The 18,018-nt window shown below is 47.7% G+C and overlaps 1 protein-coding gene across 2 annotated transcripts in view; it reads left to right on the top strand.

Moving 5' to 3' along the window:
* Positions 1-18,018, top strand: part of UTP6 (UTP6 small subunit processome component) — a 58,580-nt gene that overhangs the window by 8,978 nt on the left and 31,584 nt on the right. For both annotated transcript variants that reach the window (XM_029600708.1, XM_029600707.1), the window contains exons 2-7: positions 778-862; positions 7,349-7,390; positions 7,499-7,591; positions 9,398-9,445; positions 9,980-10,043; positions 11,195-11,313. In XM_029600708.1, the coding sequence (XP_029456568.1) occupies positions 778-862; positions 7,349-7,390; positions 7,499-7,591; positions 9,398-9,445; positions 9,980-10,043; positions 11,195-11,313 (451 nt within the window). The remainder of the gene's footprint in view (positions 1-777; positions 863-7,348; positions 7,391-7,498; positions 7,592-9,397; positions 9,446-9,979; positions 10,044-11,194; positions 11,314-18,018) is intronic.

Genomic DNA, 18,018 nt, shown 5'->3' with positions numbered 1-18,018 from the left:
GTGCACAGTTTTAATGCTTACCTTTCTGCATCAGTCCCTCTTTTAGGAGTATTTTACAGGAAATAAGAAGGGAACAACCACAGATAAAAGTCTTATTACTTTTCCTTTACCATAGGAAGCCTTGTCTCCTAAATTTGTACCGTAACCACTAAGGCTAATGTGGTCCTTTTGCTGTTTTGTTTTCTTCACGTTTTCATGTGACCTGAAAACCTCCACCCCCCTCTTCAGATACTAGCAAGGTAGCAGCCTTTAATAACATGGAAATATTCCATCTCATTTTCCAAAACTCTGGGGAGACTCCTCATCAAAGTATTGTGTTTCCTAGCTCACAGATGAGTGCTCTGGGGAAGCAGAGCCCTGTGACCTTTCTCTGTTGTAAAACCACTCCTTTGTGCCAGGCCACAGCTAAGCAGGTCTGAAGCAAAGCATGATAAAGAGGGGGCGCTGGATTTCTCAAAAGTTTTCTCCTGTCCTTTGCTAATGTAGAACTTGAGTTCTGGAGATGTAATTTGATGCTGGGTAGAAAACAACCACTGTGTCCCTGGCACCTGATTGTAGATTACAATATGGCATTAGAGTGAAGTCAAGTTCAAAACATTTTTATTTATTTTTTTTTTTTTTTTAAAGAACAGCTGATGAGGCCCATTTTAACTAGTGTCTCTGAGTTGGCCTGCTGAGAATCCTTTGGCCTGTCTTGGACAAATTTAAAGGTGCAGTTTGGCAAGTGTATTTTGGAAGCAGAGGTGACAAGTTTTTATGCTAATTTTTGTTTTTCAGGGCAGTGATTAAGAAAGTGTCTGCTCTAGAATACAAAATACACAGGAGAGCCCTTAGCAAAGAAGATTTTATCAGTTATATTCAGGTGTGTATTATGTCTCGCCATAATCTCTAAGGCCAGGTTGTTGGGTATTTTGCTTTCCTAGGATAAATTATCCTTTTTGGTATGTATTGTACAATTTTAATGATCTGATGAGCAGATCTGAGCCCAAGAGACAGCTCTGCTAATTAAAATGTTTGCTTATAACTTCTGTTAAAACCAGATCCTCACGGGTTCAAATCTCAGCATGTGTCACGTGAGCTGATGGAATAGCTACAAGAAGGACCAATTTGCAGTCAGGGCATTACAGCACTATCACACATTAATAATACATTTATAGCAACTGTCCAAAAGAGGTGGTCTGGTGCTAATTATTACATATCTATTTTATAGATGCACAGGATGAGTGAGATACACTGGGGGTGTAGCATGGGGATTAGAGCATATAAGTGTGAGCCTGAACAGCCCACTCTCATTCCCCCACTGAGCCTAAGCTAATCACATAACCACGTGGACTGCAATCACTCTGGGGCTTGCTGCATCTAGTAATTGGAGATACCTAAACAATGAATATTACTTTCCCTGTACGTACCCGGATCAGTCAAGACTCCCGGGTTCATTCCCTCTAGCCAGCAGATGGAGACAGAGAAAAACTTTGCTAACACTGTATCATAAACCCCAGTGCACTCTGCAGTTCCTCAGTATTTCTCTGTCTCCAGCAGTTCTGCCCTTTTTTTTCAGCAATTTTTTTTTTCCTTTTGAGCCTTCCTCCCAGGGGGTTTCTTTTTGATTTTTGGAATCCTAGTGGTTCAACCCTGTCCGGTTGAAGTGCCCGAGCCTGGGGTTGGTGCCATTGTGTGTGCTTGGTCTGTGCGCCCATGGGGTGTAAATCTGTTTGTCCAGATCCCTCCCCTTCATGAGGCCGCTCAGGCGGCTGCAGGCTCCACTTACATTTTTAAGATCCCTGTTAGGAGGCTTGGTCCTTTTTTTCTTAGGGGCTGGATTGTCTCCTTGGGATAAAGTTTAAAAAAAAAAAAAAGAAAAGTTTTCAGGCAAGGCTGTTTACAGTGGAGCACAGCTCTACTGTGCGGGCGGCTTCCTCCCCTTAGGTTTGCGTCTTTTTCTGGTGTTCAGGAGTTTTGAGGGGCTGTTTTCAGCGCTTTTTTTGTGAGTTGAGTGTTTTTGGCTCGGGTTGCGCCTCCTTCCCTTGATGGCTTGCGGCTCGGTGTGCTGTGTGTGCTGCTCTGTTCGCTCGCGTTTAATGCGCAGGGTGTGCGGATGGTGGGGAGGGCTCCTCCGATGGGCCCCCCCCCCCATCAGCTAAGCAGCATCGTGTTTCAGGCGCGTTTGTGCTGGCTCTGGACAGGGGCTCGAGTTCTGTCGCGATCCCTCACCGGACCGGCGCAGGAATGGTGGCCATGTTGGATTTCTTGGCAGCAGTTCCCGTGCCGTTGGGGGGGGGGGGGGGGTGTTTCCCTCGTGTTTGTCTCCAGCCCGATCTGTTGTGGGGAACAGTCAGGGAGGGCTGGAAGGGGAGGAAAGCCTGTTACCGCCGTTTTTTCAGCCATGCCCTGCAGGAGTTGGTGCAGGGAGGCCATTTTCTGCCGAGTTTGTGCCTTTGCTCCATGATGCCTATTTGGCCAGGCAGCAGACGGCTTGGGAGGCTAGTCAGCCACAGTCACTACCAGTTCAGCCCACTGGGGGGCTAAGGGGGGTTCCAGTCTGGCAGCTGCACCCAGGAGGAGGTTTCCCTTGGTGCAGAGGTTGTTATGTCCCCCTCTGGGGGGGCTTCTCTGGGAGAGATGAGCCCAATGAGGTCCCCGGGGTGCAGGAGATGTGCCTGGGCCTGACCAAGGAGCACCGGTGGGTCCAGTTGATCCGGCAACCAGGGATGCGGGTCAGGGGGATGACCCAGTGGTTTCGATCCATGAGGCGGAGGACCCTAAGGTGGTGCACCTTTTTAAAAAGGAAGAGCTGGATGCTTTGCTCCCTTTGGCCTTTCAGGTCCTTGGGGTGAAAATGCCCCAAGAGGACCAGGATTTGGAGGGAGCGGACCCGGTTTTGAATGGGTTGCGGGGTCCCCCATCTTTTCCATACCACAAGTCTGTTAGGAAGCTGGTAGAAGCAGAATGGGGAACTCCTGATTCTGGCTTAAAAGTCAGCAGGTCCATGGGAAAGCTCTATCCCTTGCCGGAGCAGGATTTGGAGGGTTTTTTTCTCTCCCTAAGGTAGATATGGCGGTTACTAAGAGAACCACGATTTTGGTGATCGGTTCCGCCGCATTGAAGGATGTGCAGGACCGTAAGCTGGAGGTACACCTCAAAAGAATATTTGAGGTTGTGGCCTTGGGCTTGCATGCGGCCGGCTCTTCCAGTTTTTTGCAGCGTGCTTGTCTGCGCTGGGTGCAACAGCTCCAGGAAAACTTACCGCAGTCAGGTGAGGATGTGGACAGGGCCGAGAGAGTGGAAGCGGCGGTGGCTTACAGGGCGGATGTGCTCTTTGATCTGGTTTGTACCTCGTCGAGAGTTATGGCTTCTGCAGTGGTTGCCAGGAGATTGCTTTGGCTATGCAATTGGGCGGCGGACGTTTCCTCCAAAGGGCAGTTAGCTTTCCTGCCTTTTAAGGGTCGACTCTTGTTTGGGGAGGACCTCGAGCAGATGATGCAGTCGCTTGGGGACAATAAGGCCCTCAGATTGCCCAAAGATAAGCCTAAGGCTAAAAGGTTTTTTCAAGCAAGGTCTCATTTTTGGTTTGACAGGAGGACGTGTCTGACCAGGGGGGGGCGGCTGGTTCCCAGAGGCAATTTTTGGCTCGGGGGCAGTTCTTTTATGGTGCTTGAAGGCTTTTCCAAGACATTGCCGGGGGATCTGCAGCGGGAGCCAAGTCCTCACAATGAAACGAGACTGGTCCATTCCATTGTTTGTACTATAGGCGGACGGTTGAGGCAGTTTTACGACGAGTGGACCAAGATTACGCAGGGCCAGTGGGTCCTCAGCATGGTAAGGGACGGCAACTCTCTAGAATTTGCTCAGCCTGTGCGCGAGCTCTTCTTTATTTCCCTGTGCGGTTACCAGAACAAGAAGTTGGCAGTTCAAATGATGCTAGATCGCCTGCAATGCCTGGGGGCTGTGGTCCTGTTTCCCCGGATAGAGCTGTGCCAGGGAAGATATTCTATTTATTTCCTTGTTCCCCAGAAAGAAGGTGCTTTCCGGCTGATACTAGATTTGAAGAAGGTGAATGTAGCGCTCAAGTTGCCTCACTTCAGGATGGAGACCCTGAGGTTGGTAATAGCGGCGGTGCACAAAGGAGAGTGCCTGGCGTCTCTGGATCTCACAGAGGCTTATTTGCATATCTCCATTCATCGGAACTCACAACGTTTTCTTCATTTCATGATTCTCAGACAGCACTTTGTTTCAGGCCCTTCCGTTTGGTTTAGCCACAGCCCCGTGCACTTTCACCAAGGTGATGATTGTGGTGGCAGCGTCTCTCTGGAAGGAGGGGATTCTAGTGCACTCGTATCTGGATGACTGGCTGGTCAGGGCGAAGTTGGAGATTCTGTGCCGTAAATTGGTTCAGAGAGTTCTCGAAGTTCTCCAGTCCCTTGCTTGGGTGGTGAACATCTCCAAGATTCAATTGTCCCCGGCGCAGTCCTTGGAGTACTTGGGGGCCCGGTTCAACACTCTGGTGGGTAGGGTGTACCTTTCTCAAGACTGGATCCTGAAGCTTCAGAAGCAGATCAGGCGGTTTTTCTAGTTGCACGTACCCAAGGTCTGGGACTATTCGCAAGTTCTCAGCTCGAAGGCCTCCATGCTGGACTTAGTTCCATGGGCATTTTCCTATATGAGACCGCTGCAGAAGGCGTTGTTAGCACAGTGGAAGCCGTTACTTCTCGAGGATTTCGCAAAAGACAGTCTTTCACGGTGACTTCAGATAGCCAATCTTGTTCGAGGAGTGGCCCTCGAGGTTCCGGATTGGATGGTAGTCACTACCGATGCCAGTCTCTCTGGTTGGGGAGCAGTTTGTCAATGTCCCTCGGTTCCTGGTCCAGGAAAGAGTCTGCATGGTTTATCAGTTGGCTAGAGACCAGGGTTGTGCGCTTTAGCCTTGCAGGAGTTTCTCCTGCTGAGAAGGGAACGAGCAGTGTTAGTGCTGTCGGACAATGTGACAACAGTGGCTTATATCAATCGACAGGGTGGAACCAAGAGCCGGGCAGTAGTTCGGGAGGCGCAATTGTTAGTTCTCTGAGTGGAACAAAATCTAGAGCGAATAGCAGAGTCCCACATAACCGGGGTCAAAAATGTTCAGGCGGATTTCTTGAGTCAGACTCTGTTAGAGCCGGGCGAGTGAAGAAGGCAACACAGGGCCGAAGGAGTCTACACTCTAGTCCTACCGTGGCCTCAGGAGGTTCTACTTTGTTTTCCCCTCCTGGCCGCTGGTGGGCAAGGTTCTGTGTCGGACAGAGAAGCATTGCGGCAATGTGATTCTGGTAGCCCTGGAGTCCATGGTTCGCGGATCTAGTCAATCTGGCGGTTGACGGGCTGCTTTGTTTTTACCACCTGAACCGTCTCCTTCGTCAGGATCCTATATTTTCAGACCAGGCTGCTCACTTTTGTCTAGCGGCATGGCTTTTGAGAGGAGGTATCTGAGGCAGAAAGGTTATCTGGAGTCTGTTGTCACTACATTGTTACAAGCTAGAAGGAAGTCTACTAACCTGTCTTACATTAGATTAGGGAAGGTTTTTAAGACCTGGTGTTTCACTAAGAGAGTGCATCAACTCAGGGCTTTAATTCCTGACATTCTATCTTTCTTGCAAGAAGGCTTCACCAAGGGCTTGTCACTCAGTTCGCTTAAAGGGCAGGTGGCCTCGCTGGGCTCTCTTCGTGGTAAAATTGATGGTTCCCCTATTTTGGCTCATCTGGATGTCATTAGGTTTCTTAGGGGGACAATTAATTTATGGCTTCCAGTTCGGAGGTCTTGTCCGTCCTGGAATCTTAATCTTGTCCTTGTGTGAAGCTCCTTTTGAACCACTCCTGAGTTCAATGTTGAAGGATTTGACTCTTAAAGTGGTTTTTCTTGTGGCCATTTGTTCAGCTAGGAGGATTTCTGAATTGCAGGCCCTGTCTTGCCGCAATCCTTTCCTTCAGATTTCAAATTCGGGGGATTTCCTTAAGGACGGTACCTTCATTTTTGCCAAAGGTGGTCTCAGCGTTTCATGTCAATCAGTCGATGGAACTTCTGGCTTTTCCAGTCTTCGAGGCGTCCGATCCTCACGCGAGGATTCTCAGACGTTTGGATGCTTGGAGAGCTTTGTTACGTTACCTAGAGGCTACAAATTAATTTTGAAGGTCTGATCATCTCTTCGTATTGTGGAGTGGTGCAAACAAAGGTTACAAGGCTTTTAAAGCCTCTATTGTGTGTTGGTTAAAGGAGGTGATTGCTTCTACGTATATGACTCGGGGTCGCCCGTTTCCGGAAGGTTTGGATGCTCTTTCTACACGTTTGCAAGCAACCTTATGGGCAGAAGCTCAGCTTGTTTCTCCACAGGAGATTTGCAGAGCGGCGACTTGGAAGTCGCTGCATACTTTTGCTCGGCACTATTGTCTGGATTAGGGGATACGGGATCTCTTTCGTCTGGCAAGAGTGTTTTGCGAGCGGGACTCTCCAGGTCCCATCCTGGGTAAAGGCTTTGGTACATCCCAGGGGTCTGTACTGATCCGGGTACGTACAGGGAAAGGAAAATTGGTTCTTACCTGCTACTGAAGAGCTAATAGCAATAAGAACAAACATCCAGCCTTGCCTTGCAGCAATGTAATGTTCATCTTGCTTCAGTTACATGTACCAAGTTATTTCCTAAGTTTATTTCAGTTGTTTTAAATTAGATTGTACTTTATTATAGTTTATTCGATATGTTCCATGTATGTTCCATGTAAACCGCCTTCCCGGCGATAGTTTTCTCTGTTAATTGTGAACCGGAGTGATATGTATTGTATACAGGAACTTCCGGTATATAAAAACCTAAAAATAAATAAAATAAATAAATAATTTTCATTCCTGTAGTACCACGGATCAGTCCAGAACCCGCCCTATTAGGGGAAAGGGGAATGTAAGGGGAGAACCGTCTGCTCAGCTATAATATTGTTCTCTGATGTGTTTTTTGTTGGAATCAGTTTTTCTTGTTCAGAATTTTTGCTGTTTTTACTACTTTCTGCTTTGGTACAGTTATATACTGAGGAACTGCAGGGGGCACTGGGGTTTATGATATAGTGTCAGCGAAGTTTTTCTCTGTCTCCATCTGCTGGCTGGCGGGAATGAACCCAGGAGTCTGGACTGATCTGTGGTACTACAGGAACGAAAATTAGCAGGTAAGAACCAATTTTCCTTTCTCTGTGATGAAATTAACTGGTTTATAATTTGTAATGCCCTTTTGTTTTGGTGTGTGTGTGGGTTTTTTTTAAGGTTAAAATCCACTCATGGTGTACTTTTTTTTTCCTTTTCAGTAATAACACTTTTTAAATAATTTGTTTTCCCCAGTATGAAATTAATCTCTTAGAACTGATCAAGAAAAGAAGACTGGTGAGTTGACATGAAAATTCAAATAAAGCATCAATGTTCTGAAGGATTCATCATACTGGAAAATTTCATTCTTTCGTTTCCCCTTCCACCCCTATCCCTTTTTTCTAGCGTATTGGTTATTCTTTTAAGAAAGAAGAGATTGAGTTCTCAATTGTGCAGCGAATTCATAGCATTTTCAAACGTGCAACAGCAAAATGGAAAGTAAGTGTGTGTTCTTTAATTCCTTGTGATAGATTGGTAAATATTGGCTATTGTTATTTCAAGAACAAGTACATGGTCTGTAGTAATTTGTTGGAAAAGATTAAGGAGCTATTCCTGCTAGATCAGGTCAGGGTTGTCCTTGGGTTGGGAGCCAAGAATCGTGCTGACCACATCCGGGGCTCACCATGCCACTGTAGCCCTCCCCCCCTCCCCATGTCTAACATCACTTGGGAGTGCTGGCAAGCCAGGAGTTGCAGCAGCCCACATAGCGGAGATACCAGCACTGAAGGCCGATGCAGTGTCGTGCGCTCAGCCTAGTGCACAGCTTGACGTCTTTTGGATGTACTAGAATAACTCCTGATGCAGTAATGGGATATACATGTCCAAACACGCACACAGCTAATAGCGCTCATCACATGTAAATACCATGTAGATGAGGCTATTACCTTTTACCCCCAATGCAAGAAATCGCCGTGTGTCCAACACACACGTTTTAACACAGAAAATTTAATGCCAGCCCCAGAGCTGGCATTGTCTTGCCGCACGTCAAGGGCTCAACTAAAAAAACAAAAGTACTGCTTTTCTGTGGTTCTCCCTACATAGCAGCATCATGAAAAAGTAAAAAGGCTTGATGTAAAAAAAAAAATAAATTTCGGGGCGCACAATATACACATTCCAGGCCATGTATGTTGTGCCAGTAAATTAGCTGCCACTGGATAAAACGGATGCTCATATTGAGCGTCCGTTTTGGTAACCCGCACACAACACATGTCTCCTGGGTCCCCGATGCCAGGGATGCTCTAGGGACGTACAATTTATCCCTAGCGCATCCTTTTTAGCGCCATAGCTCATTTGATTATTGTTACCGCGTAGATTAGTGAATCCCTTCGTAGACGACTCGTGGTATCAACTGACAACTGGCAGAGAAAGTCCAAAGCCAATCCGAGGTCGTGACAGGCAGCAGGCAAGCAGAATCCAAATCCAAATCAGAGGTCAAGGCAGACAGCAAGCAGAAAGCAAACTACATTCCAATTCTGAGCAGGCAGCAAGCAACAAGGTCAAAATCCAATCCGTGGTCGGGGCAGGCAGCAGGCAGAGAAGGTCCAAGGCAGTCCGAGGTCATAAACAGCACAGAAACAAAGGAAATGCAGGGGGAGCACAAGCAAGCCTGTAGCTGAGGCAATGCTGTGCGGGGCTCAGGGGTTTAAATCTCAGAAGTTCCTGCGCAAACGCTGAGGAACTTCCAGTCTTGCCGGCGACACGTCAGGGGGGGGGGGGGGTGGAGCTAGGGCGCGCTGAAAGTCGGTGCGTGCTGCTGCCAACCGAGTCTGCCACGCCACGCTGCGGAGCGGAAGCCCGGACCTGCGCCGCTGACGGGTAACAATTATTACATTGGGCGCCCAGGAGAGGTGGATGTGCGCACGTTGAAAAAACGGGTGCCCAGTTTGGACGCACATTTTTTTCGCGCATGATACTGCATTGGCCCATGGGTCAGGAGGTCCAATTCCTGCCCCTTCCCCAACTCCTCAGTACCCTGGCTGACTTGCTCCAGTCCCAGCCTTGGATTAGATCCATTGGTGTATAACGGATCTCACAGTAACCACTGTTTTTTTCTCAGGTCGTGTGGCCCTTTGGTGGCTGAACACAGAGTTCTCTGCCTCCCCTGGGACTTCCACGTCTCAGATGGATAACCTTACTGTTGCATGTTTGTATCTCTTTTGAAGTGTAAAGGCAGGTCTAATGTAGGATTACTGCAGTTTTGCCTCATTCTGTTTCAATTATTCATATGGGAAATTTTCTCCCTAGAGTGACCTTCAGTTGTGGCTGTCTCATGTGGCTTTTTGCAAAAAGTGGGTAAGTATTTGTTACAAATATTTTAACCGGTTCTTTTCAAATTCCATTTTTGTAATGAATGGTATGTAAATTGGATTGAATAGCCATACTATTAACAGAATGTTGCCTTGACTGTTACTTAGACTGCTCCCAAAATTATTAGCAATTGTAAACAAAAAAACCCAAAAACCCTAGGATCTGAAAGATGGGTACTCAGGCCCTTACCAAAGGACCCAACTCGGGCACTGATTTTAGGATATTCTGAGTGTGTCCTCAATACACTGATTCATGGTTTACGCATGTTGAGTTTGGCTCTGAATATACAAATTTCTGCTGGACACATGTGAGAGATCATCTTCCTTGAATAAAGACCTTAATGGAGGAAACAAGTGGTTATTTAGTGAGCAACAGAAAATACTGTACCTTTTTGTCTACCACTGTTCTCATTTTACTGTAATCTTGCTTGCTTACAAGGAACCCATATTTTTGTAAGTCTCTATTTAGGTGGAAAAAATGCTAATTATACCAACTGAAACGGTTGTTTTTCTTTTACAGAACTGTAAAATGCAGCTTAGCAAAGTATTTTCGGCTATGCTAGCTATTCATCCCGACAAACCAGGTACAGTTTAGTGGAATTTATTTTCTGGACTTTAATGTCTCTCTCTCTCTTATTTTTGTGTGGACTGGAAGTTTCCTTTCTGCTCCTTTTGGGCTTTCAGCTTAAACAGGACTGGGCCTGGGATCCAGAGAGAACTCCACAGGGAGTTTAACCCTTCCCAGCTCATGTAGTCCCGTCATTGCAGCAACAGCCCTTGGCCAGGAAGCATGCGCTAAGGCACCTTCCGAAACCCTCCAGTCATGGGTCCTATATAAGGCCACTCGGTGCTGCCGTGGTGCGGTGATTGGGACTCCCCCCACACCATGGAATATAAGACCTGAACTGAACCCAGGGCTGCCCTCATGGCAGTGCCACTCAGCTGGCGTCTTTTTGTTTGTTTTTGGTTTTTTTGTTTCTTTTTATAAGTTGAATTATACTATTGTAAAGTAGTGTAGGCCATTTCAAATATCTTGTGTAATTAACCATGCTAGGGTGGTAGAATTTTTAGACTGTACAAATTAACTTTCTCCTTGTGTTTACTAGGTTTTCTGCATGCTATGATACCTTTTTATTTCTAATGGACCAGTAAAAAAAACTTATCCAAAGATGATGATATACATAAGCCCACAAGGGATTTCTGAAGAGGACATTCCAGGGTTGTTGGAAGTAAACTCCTGTGTGGCTGTGTCATTGGAGAAGGGAGGGGGGAACACCCCCTTCCTGACCAACTGTGCCATAGGTGGGAGACCTCTCCCCTCCCTGCCTAGGGCGCCATTTAGCCTAGCGCTGGTCCTGAAGAAACCTGTGTAGTCTCAAAAGCACATATGCCATGTTCTCTGGCACTCTTCTGGCTGCTACATCATGTGACTGCAGAGTTTTGTTTTTCATTCTAGTGACTGTATTGTAGAAAACTGGAATCTTTGTACCTCATGATACCTTTGCAAACATGATGCAGGAAACTAGGCTTTTGAGACCACAGAGGTCCCTTAGATGGACTCCCATCTAAGGGACCTCTTCATGTGTCAGACAGGTAACCTTTAAAGCTCATGCAGTCCAACGGCTTTTTTGCTTGGTTCAGTGAACAGCAGTTTTGATGTTCCTTTCGTGCTGCACCCTCTAGATCTAGAGGGTAAGAGCCATACCTGTTAGATTCATGTTGCTTCCTGTTGCAGCTTTGTGGATCATGGCAGCCAAGTGGGAGATGGAAGATCGCCTGTCTTCAGAGAGTGCCCGGCACCTGTTCCTTCGCGCCCTTCGCTTTCACCCAGAGTCACCGAAAATTTATCAAGAAGTGAGTTTCTTGATGGGACATACAGTAACTTCTTCTTTGATGATCATAATCCTAATCATTGCCTTCGTGGGTTAATCATTTTCTATAATAAATTTCCCGAAGCCTCTTATTTGTCTTTTCCATGTGTCTTAATGAAATTGTAAATGCCTTGGTACAAGTATGGTCTCGTTTGTACAGTACTATGTACATCTAGTGGCACTATAAAAATAAATAGTAATAAGGATTAACAAGGCTAATTGTTAACTAAACTGCGTGGGAATTGAAAGAAGGCTTTACTTTATAAAAAAAAAACAAAAAAAACAAACCAGAAGGAAATCGACTGGATAAATATATTTAGTGTCATTTTAGAGGGAATATCTTTTAAGATTTTGTATATAACTTGATTTCTGTACTCGTTCTGGAATCTGTTTTCATTTAGTTCAGAATAACTCTGGCTATCTGCAAACCGTGGTGCATCAACCAAACAAAGTAAAAATTACTTTGAAAATCCAAGAGAGACTTTTAATGTTCTGAAATAAAGAAACTGTCAAGTAGTTCAGAACAAGAGAAAAATTTATCATGAGTAAATACCTCATCCCTTCCTGAATGTTTTAGGGAATATTTAATGCACATTCCCTGTACGTACCCGGATCAGTCCAGACAGTGGGTTGAGCCTCCTTTCCAGAAGATGGAGACAGAAAAACTCAAAGGGTATCCTATATCAGGACAGTGCTCCCCCGTGTCCCTTCATTATTTCTCTGTCTCCAGCAGATGCAGATGGCAGAACCTGTGGTTCCTTTTCTTTGTAGCAGTTTCTGGTTTACGGAAGTTCTTCGTCCTTCTTTATCTGTTTATAGAGGATCAAGCAAGTAGTTGTTAATTTCAAGCATTTAAAAAGTAAAAAAAAAAAAAAAAAAAGTTTAGTCATCAGGAGCAGCTTGTTCTGCCTCCTTGCTCTTGCTTGGGCCTAGGGGGGGGCTCCTGTCCCCTTGATTTCTTCAGCCTAGGACCCTTGTTCCTGGTGACCTCTTGCCTGGCTCTGGGATGATACTGGTGGTCCAGTCCCTCCCCCATTGAGACCCCTGAGAAGTTTCATGCCTCGTGTCTCTTGCTCACAGAGAAGTAAATTTCCTCTGTCTCTTTAAGTTGTTTTGAAAAAAAAAAAAAAAAGGAAAGGTTTGAACATTTTATTAATCGGTACCTTGGACAAGGACCGGCAGCTTATGGGGGAAGGAGCGGAGAGCAGTTTTCTCTCTCTCCCGCTCGCAGCCAGGCATGGTAGGACTTTGCTGTTCCCGTGGCAGCTCCTCACCCCCCCCCCGATGCCGCGATCTCCATTTTGCATTGCATGCAGGGAGCCGGCCGCACGACTCTCCCGCGACGGGCTTTGTTCTAATTGTTTACTTGGCTGGGAGGGGCCCTCCTTGGTGCAGGGGAAATCGGCTGCCCACAGTCAAGCCGGCAAGCGCGCTGCTAGGCCGGTCCTGTTCCCGAAAACCATGGGAACAGAGGCCTTCTTGTCTGCAGATGTCGAGCCTGTTTCTTTGCCGGATGGGGGAAGGGATTCTGAATTTCATCAATCGCCCCCCGGATTTAAGCCCCGCGGACTCTCCGGATTTAATCTGGACCCTCAGGACGATATCCCCCTCCTCCAATGCCAGGGAAAGCCCCTTCTCATTTTTCCACTGACTTTGTGCTTTTATTACCAAAGCTTATGTAGCTAGCTTGCTGCAGCAGGAGGATCCCCCTACAGACCCCCCCCCCCCCACCTGTGAAGGTTCCTATAGGCCCTCCACCTGCAAAACTGCCTCTGGTATCTACAGACCAGGGACCCAAACTCCTGGATTCCCAGGGGATGAATCAGGTTCGGACCATTCCGGGGGCGCAAGACCCACCGGATCCTCCTACCCTACCTCCTCAGCTTCTGGACCCTGATCCAGTTGCAGATACTCTTAACTCAGAATCCACAAGTCGAAGGGGATGACCCGCGGGTCTTGCGCTTGTTTCAGCGGGAGGAGCTGGCCCTGCTCATACCTTTTGTTTTAGCTGAGCTGGGCATAGATGCCCCTCCAGAGGAAGCCGCAAGTACCTTGGTTTCCAGTAACGTGGACCCTGTCCTGGCAAGACTGAGAGCCCCTCCACGTACCTTCCCTTTTCATCCTATGCTAATGCAGTTACTTCTCCAGGAATGGGAAGCTCCGGAATCCGACTTATGAGTGGGTAGAGCAATGGACAAGCTCTATCCTCTCCCGGACCAATGCCTAGAAATGCTCAAGGTCCCTAAGGTGGATGCTTCGGTTTCAGCCGTCACAAACAGAACCACCATCCCGGTGGTTGGAGCGACGGCTTTGAAGGATCTTCAGGAACGGAAGTTGGAGGTACATCTCAAAAGGATCTTTGAAGTTTTAGAACTCGGTGTTTTGGGCGTGACAGCTGCAGCAGTCTCATGCAGCAGGCAAGTCTCAGGTGGGTTCAACAACCACTCAGCACCCAGGACCTCCCGTCTGTGGAGGCGGAGCGGCTGGAGGCTGCGGTTGCGTATGGGGCTGATGCCGTCTATGATCTTCTCAGGGTGCAGGTCAGAGCCACGGTTTCAGCGGTTTCGGCCAGACGCCTCCTCTGGCTGCGAAATTGAGCAGCAGACTCCTCTTTTAAATCGCAGTTGGCACTCTCCCATTCAAGGGTAAGTTGCTTTTTGGGGAGGACCTGGAACAGCTTATTAAATCTTTAGGCGACAAGAAGATTCATAAGCTGCCTGAGGACTGTCCTAAACAGTCAAGTCCTCTTTTCCTTCACACTCTCGTTTCAGGGGGAAGCGCAGATACTACAAGCCGTGGGGGGCTTCACAAAGAAATCTCTCCACTAGATCTCAATCATGGTCTCATTCCTTTCGTGGACGATGGCCATTCCGGGATGGTAACCCTCAAGGATCCGCCCCATTGTCCTCACAATGAGATGCGGCCGGCCCATTTGTCCCTATTTTACGAGGAATGGGTCAAAATTACTTCGGATTGGTGAGTCCTCGAAGTAATTGAACGAGGCTACACTTTAGAATTTCCTCGGGATCTCCTGGACCGCTTTTTAATCTCTCTGCGGGCTTTGGATGCGTCCAGCTGTGCACCAGACTCTCGACAGGCTTCAACAGCTTGGAGCCATAGTCCCAGTCCCCCTGGAAGAACAGGGGTCAGGCCAGTATTCCATGTACTTCGTGGTCCCCAAAAAAGACAGCTCCTTTCAACCAATCCTGGACCTGAGGAGAGTCAACAAGGTGCTCTAGGGCCCCTATTTTCAGATGGAGACCCTGAGGGCGGTCACCCTGGCGGTTCGCACAGGCGAATTCCTTGCCTCTTTCGACTTGACGGAGGCCTACCTTCATATCCCAGTCTGCCAGGAACATCAGAAGTATCTCAGTTTCAACATCCTGGGATGGCATTACCAGTTTCGAGCGCTTCCGTTAGGTCTCGCCACTGCTCCACGCTCATTTCCCAAGGTCATAGTGGTAGTGGCGGCCTTCCTTCGCCGGGAGGGCGCACTGGTCCATCCTTATCTGGACGACTGGCTCATTCGGTCAAAATCTGAGAAACTCTGTGCGATTGCAGTCAACAGAGTCTTGTCGTTTCTCACCTCCCTTGGTTGGATAGTCAATTTCTCCAAGAGCAACCTCAAGCCCTCTCAAGTCCTGGAATTCTTAGGGGCACACTTCGACACACGCGTGGGCAAAGTTTTGCTTCCCGAGGCCCGGGTGTTCAAGCTCATGGATCAAGTACGACATCTGTTATCTCTCTCTCTGTGCCGATGGCCTGGGTCTATATCCAGGTCCTGGGCTCTATGGCTTCCACTATAGATTTGGTTCCATGGGACTTTGCGCATATGCGTCTCTTACAGAAAGCTTTGCTGTCCCACTGGAAGCTGGTCTCTGAGGAGTTTCAAACACTGCTACCGCTTTCCGACTCTGCCATCGCCAGCATGCTGTGGTGGCTCTCACTCACTCATCTGTTGAAGGGGATGTGCCTGGAAACAACCCAGTGGATCATTGTTACGACAGACGCCAGCCTCTCCGGCAGGGGAGTGGTGTGCCAGAATCAGTCTACCTAGGGACAATGGTCCCCAGTCCAATCTCAATGGCACATCAATTGTCTGGAGGCCCGAGCAGTCCGCCTGGCACTCAAGACATTCCTGCCCTTGCTCTGTCGCAAAGCGGTACGAGTCCTCTCTGACAATGCCACCACAGTAGCTTACATCAATCACCAGGGTGGCACCAGAAGTCGTCTGGTAGCCCTGGAAGCCAGCAAGCTGTTCTCTTGGGCGGAGTACCATCTGGCTCGACTGGCAGCCTCCCACAATGTGGGGAAGGAGAATATTCAAGCTGACTTCCTAAGTCGTCAATACCTAGACCCCGGAGAGTGGGAGTTGTTCGAAGAGGCGATGGATCTTGCTGTCTGCAAGTGGGGAGCCCCCCACTTAGACCTGATGGCCACTCTGAGGAATGTGAAGGCTCCCAGATTCTTCAGCCACAGATGGGAGCACTGCTCGGAAGGGGGTGGATGCTCTGGTGCTACCCTGGCCTTGCGACATCTTTTTCTACATGTTCCCACCTTGGCCTCTGGTGAGGAAAGTACTCAGAAGAATAGAACTTTACAAGGGGCCAGTCATCCTTGTGGCGCCAGAATGGCCCCGAAGACCATGGTTCGCAGATCTGGTGAACCTCGCAACAGACAGTCCTCTTTGCCTCGGTCACCTCCCAAATCTACCACAGCAAGGTCCCATATTTTTCGATCAGGTGGATCGCTTTTGAGTGTCAGAGCCTGAGGAAGAAGGGTTATAAGGAGGAGGTTATTTCCACTCTGTTGCGTGCGCGTAAGACTTCAATCTTTCTTGCTTACATTCGGGTATGGAGAGTGTTTGAGACCGTGTGCTGAATCAGGAGTACCGGCGCGCAAGGCCCCGGTGTCCCAGGTTCTCTCCTTCCTACAGAATGGCCTCTCCAAAGGATTGTCTTTCAATTCTCTGCAGGTACAAGTTTTGGCTCTCTGTTCCCTCTTAGGGTGGGTCGATAGTTACGCGGTGGCGGCCCACCCAGATGTCGTTCGATTCCTCAAGGGGGCTAAGCATTTGAACCCGCCCGTCCAGGCTACTTGTCCATCATGGAACTTTAATCTGGTACTTCGAGTTCTCTGCGGGGCGCCCTTCGAACCCCTCCGGCGGGCCACGCTCAAGGACCTGACTCTCAAGACAGTATTTCTAGTCTCTATTTGCTCGGCCAGGAGAGTGTCCGAGCTCTAAGCCTTGTCTTGTAGGGCGCCATTTCTTCGCTTTTCTGATTCAGGTGTTTCCCGCAAGACAGTATCATCCTTTTTACCAAAGGTCGTGTCCTCTTTTCACTTAAATCTGTCAGTGGAGCTTCCTGTTTTTTTTCTCCAGAAGACATTGTGAGCATGCCTGGCGGAGACCTAAGGCGTCTTGTTGTAAAAAGAGTACTACTGTAATACTTAGAAGTCACAAATGAGTTTCGGGTCTCTGATCATCTCTTTGTCTTATGGAGTGGGCCCAATAAGGGGAACAAGGCTTCTAAGGCTACCATCGCTCGCTGGCTAAAGGAGGCGATTGCGTCGGTGTATATTTGTCGGGGCCGGCCGGTTCTGGAGGGCTTAAAGGCCCATTCTTTGCGTTCACAGGCTACCTCTTGGGCGGAGAGTCAGCTGGTCTCCTCACAAGAAATTTGCATAGCAGCTACTTGAAAATCTCTTCATACCTTTGCTCGTCATTATCACCTCGATGTACAAGCACCAGTGTTTGGTTCCTTCGGCAGACAGGTGCTTCGAGTGGGACAATCTCGATCCCACCCCACTTAGGGAAGCTTTGGGACATCCCACTGTCTGGACTGATCCGGGTATGTACAGGGAAAGGAAAATTTGGTTCTTACCTGCTAATTTTCGTTCCTGTAGTACCACGGATCAGTCCAGACGCCTGCCCTTATTACATTCTAACTTTTCTTGGAAACGACCGCTCGAAGTTTTTTCATTCATAGTTTTTGGGAGTACCTACTAAGCTTATCAGAGCTATAAGGCACCAGATGTATCTGACCTATATATGTAAGAGCGGTTCTTTACATTATTTTCAAATTTCCAGTTTCAATTTGGAGGTTACATGTTTACTTTCTTGATTTTTCTCTGGTTAAGATTATTCTGACATTTTTTGTCTGCTTTGATAATGTTTATACTGAAGGGATACAGGGGGGGCACTGTCCTGATATAGGATACCCTTTGAGTTTTTCTCTGTCTCCATCTGCTAGAAAGGAGGCTCAACCCACGGTCTGGACTGATCCGTGGTACTACAGGAATTAAAATAAGCAGGTAAGAAAAAATTTTCCTTTTTCTTGAATTCTGTCTGTTACAATCTTTCTCGGCAATTACTAAATCTGTTTAATTGTGGAAAAAGGAGGTGGCAGAGGCTCAAAAGAGGGGACAGGGCCTGATGTGCACATTTGAAAAATAAAAAACAATTGCCATTTTAGGGTCCTCCTTCTCTTAGTACCTCCAGATTTTTCTTTTCTTGGGAAAGGGAAGAAGGTGGACACAGGAGAGCAAAGAGACTGTATTTTGGTGGCAGGGTGAGCTGACATCTGAAATTTAACACCGCTCAAGTTTTATGTATATATCTTACCTCTGAAGCAGTTATGGGCCGATACAGTATAGTGCGCTCCAACCTAATACCGCCCTCAACATG

The sequence above is a fragment of the Rhinatrema bivittatum genome, chromosome 4, assembly GCF_901001135.1.
Source record: "Rhinatrema bivittatum chromosome 4, aRhiBiv1.1, whole genome shotgun sequence".
NCBI classification, from domain to species: Eukaryota; Metazoa; Chordata; class Amphibia; order Gymnophiona; family Rhinatrematidae; genus Rhinatrema; species Rhinatrema bivittatum.
Note: the sequence above shows the minus strand (reverse complement) of the source record. Positions and strands in the feature narration are given on the sequence as shown.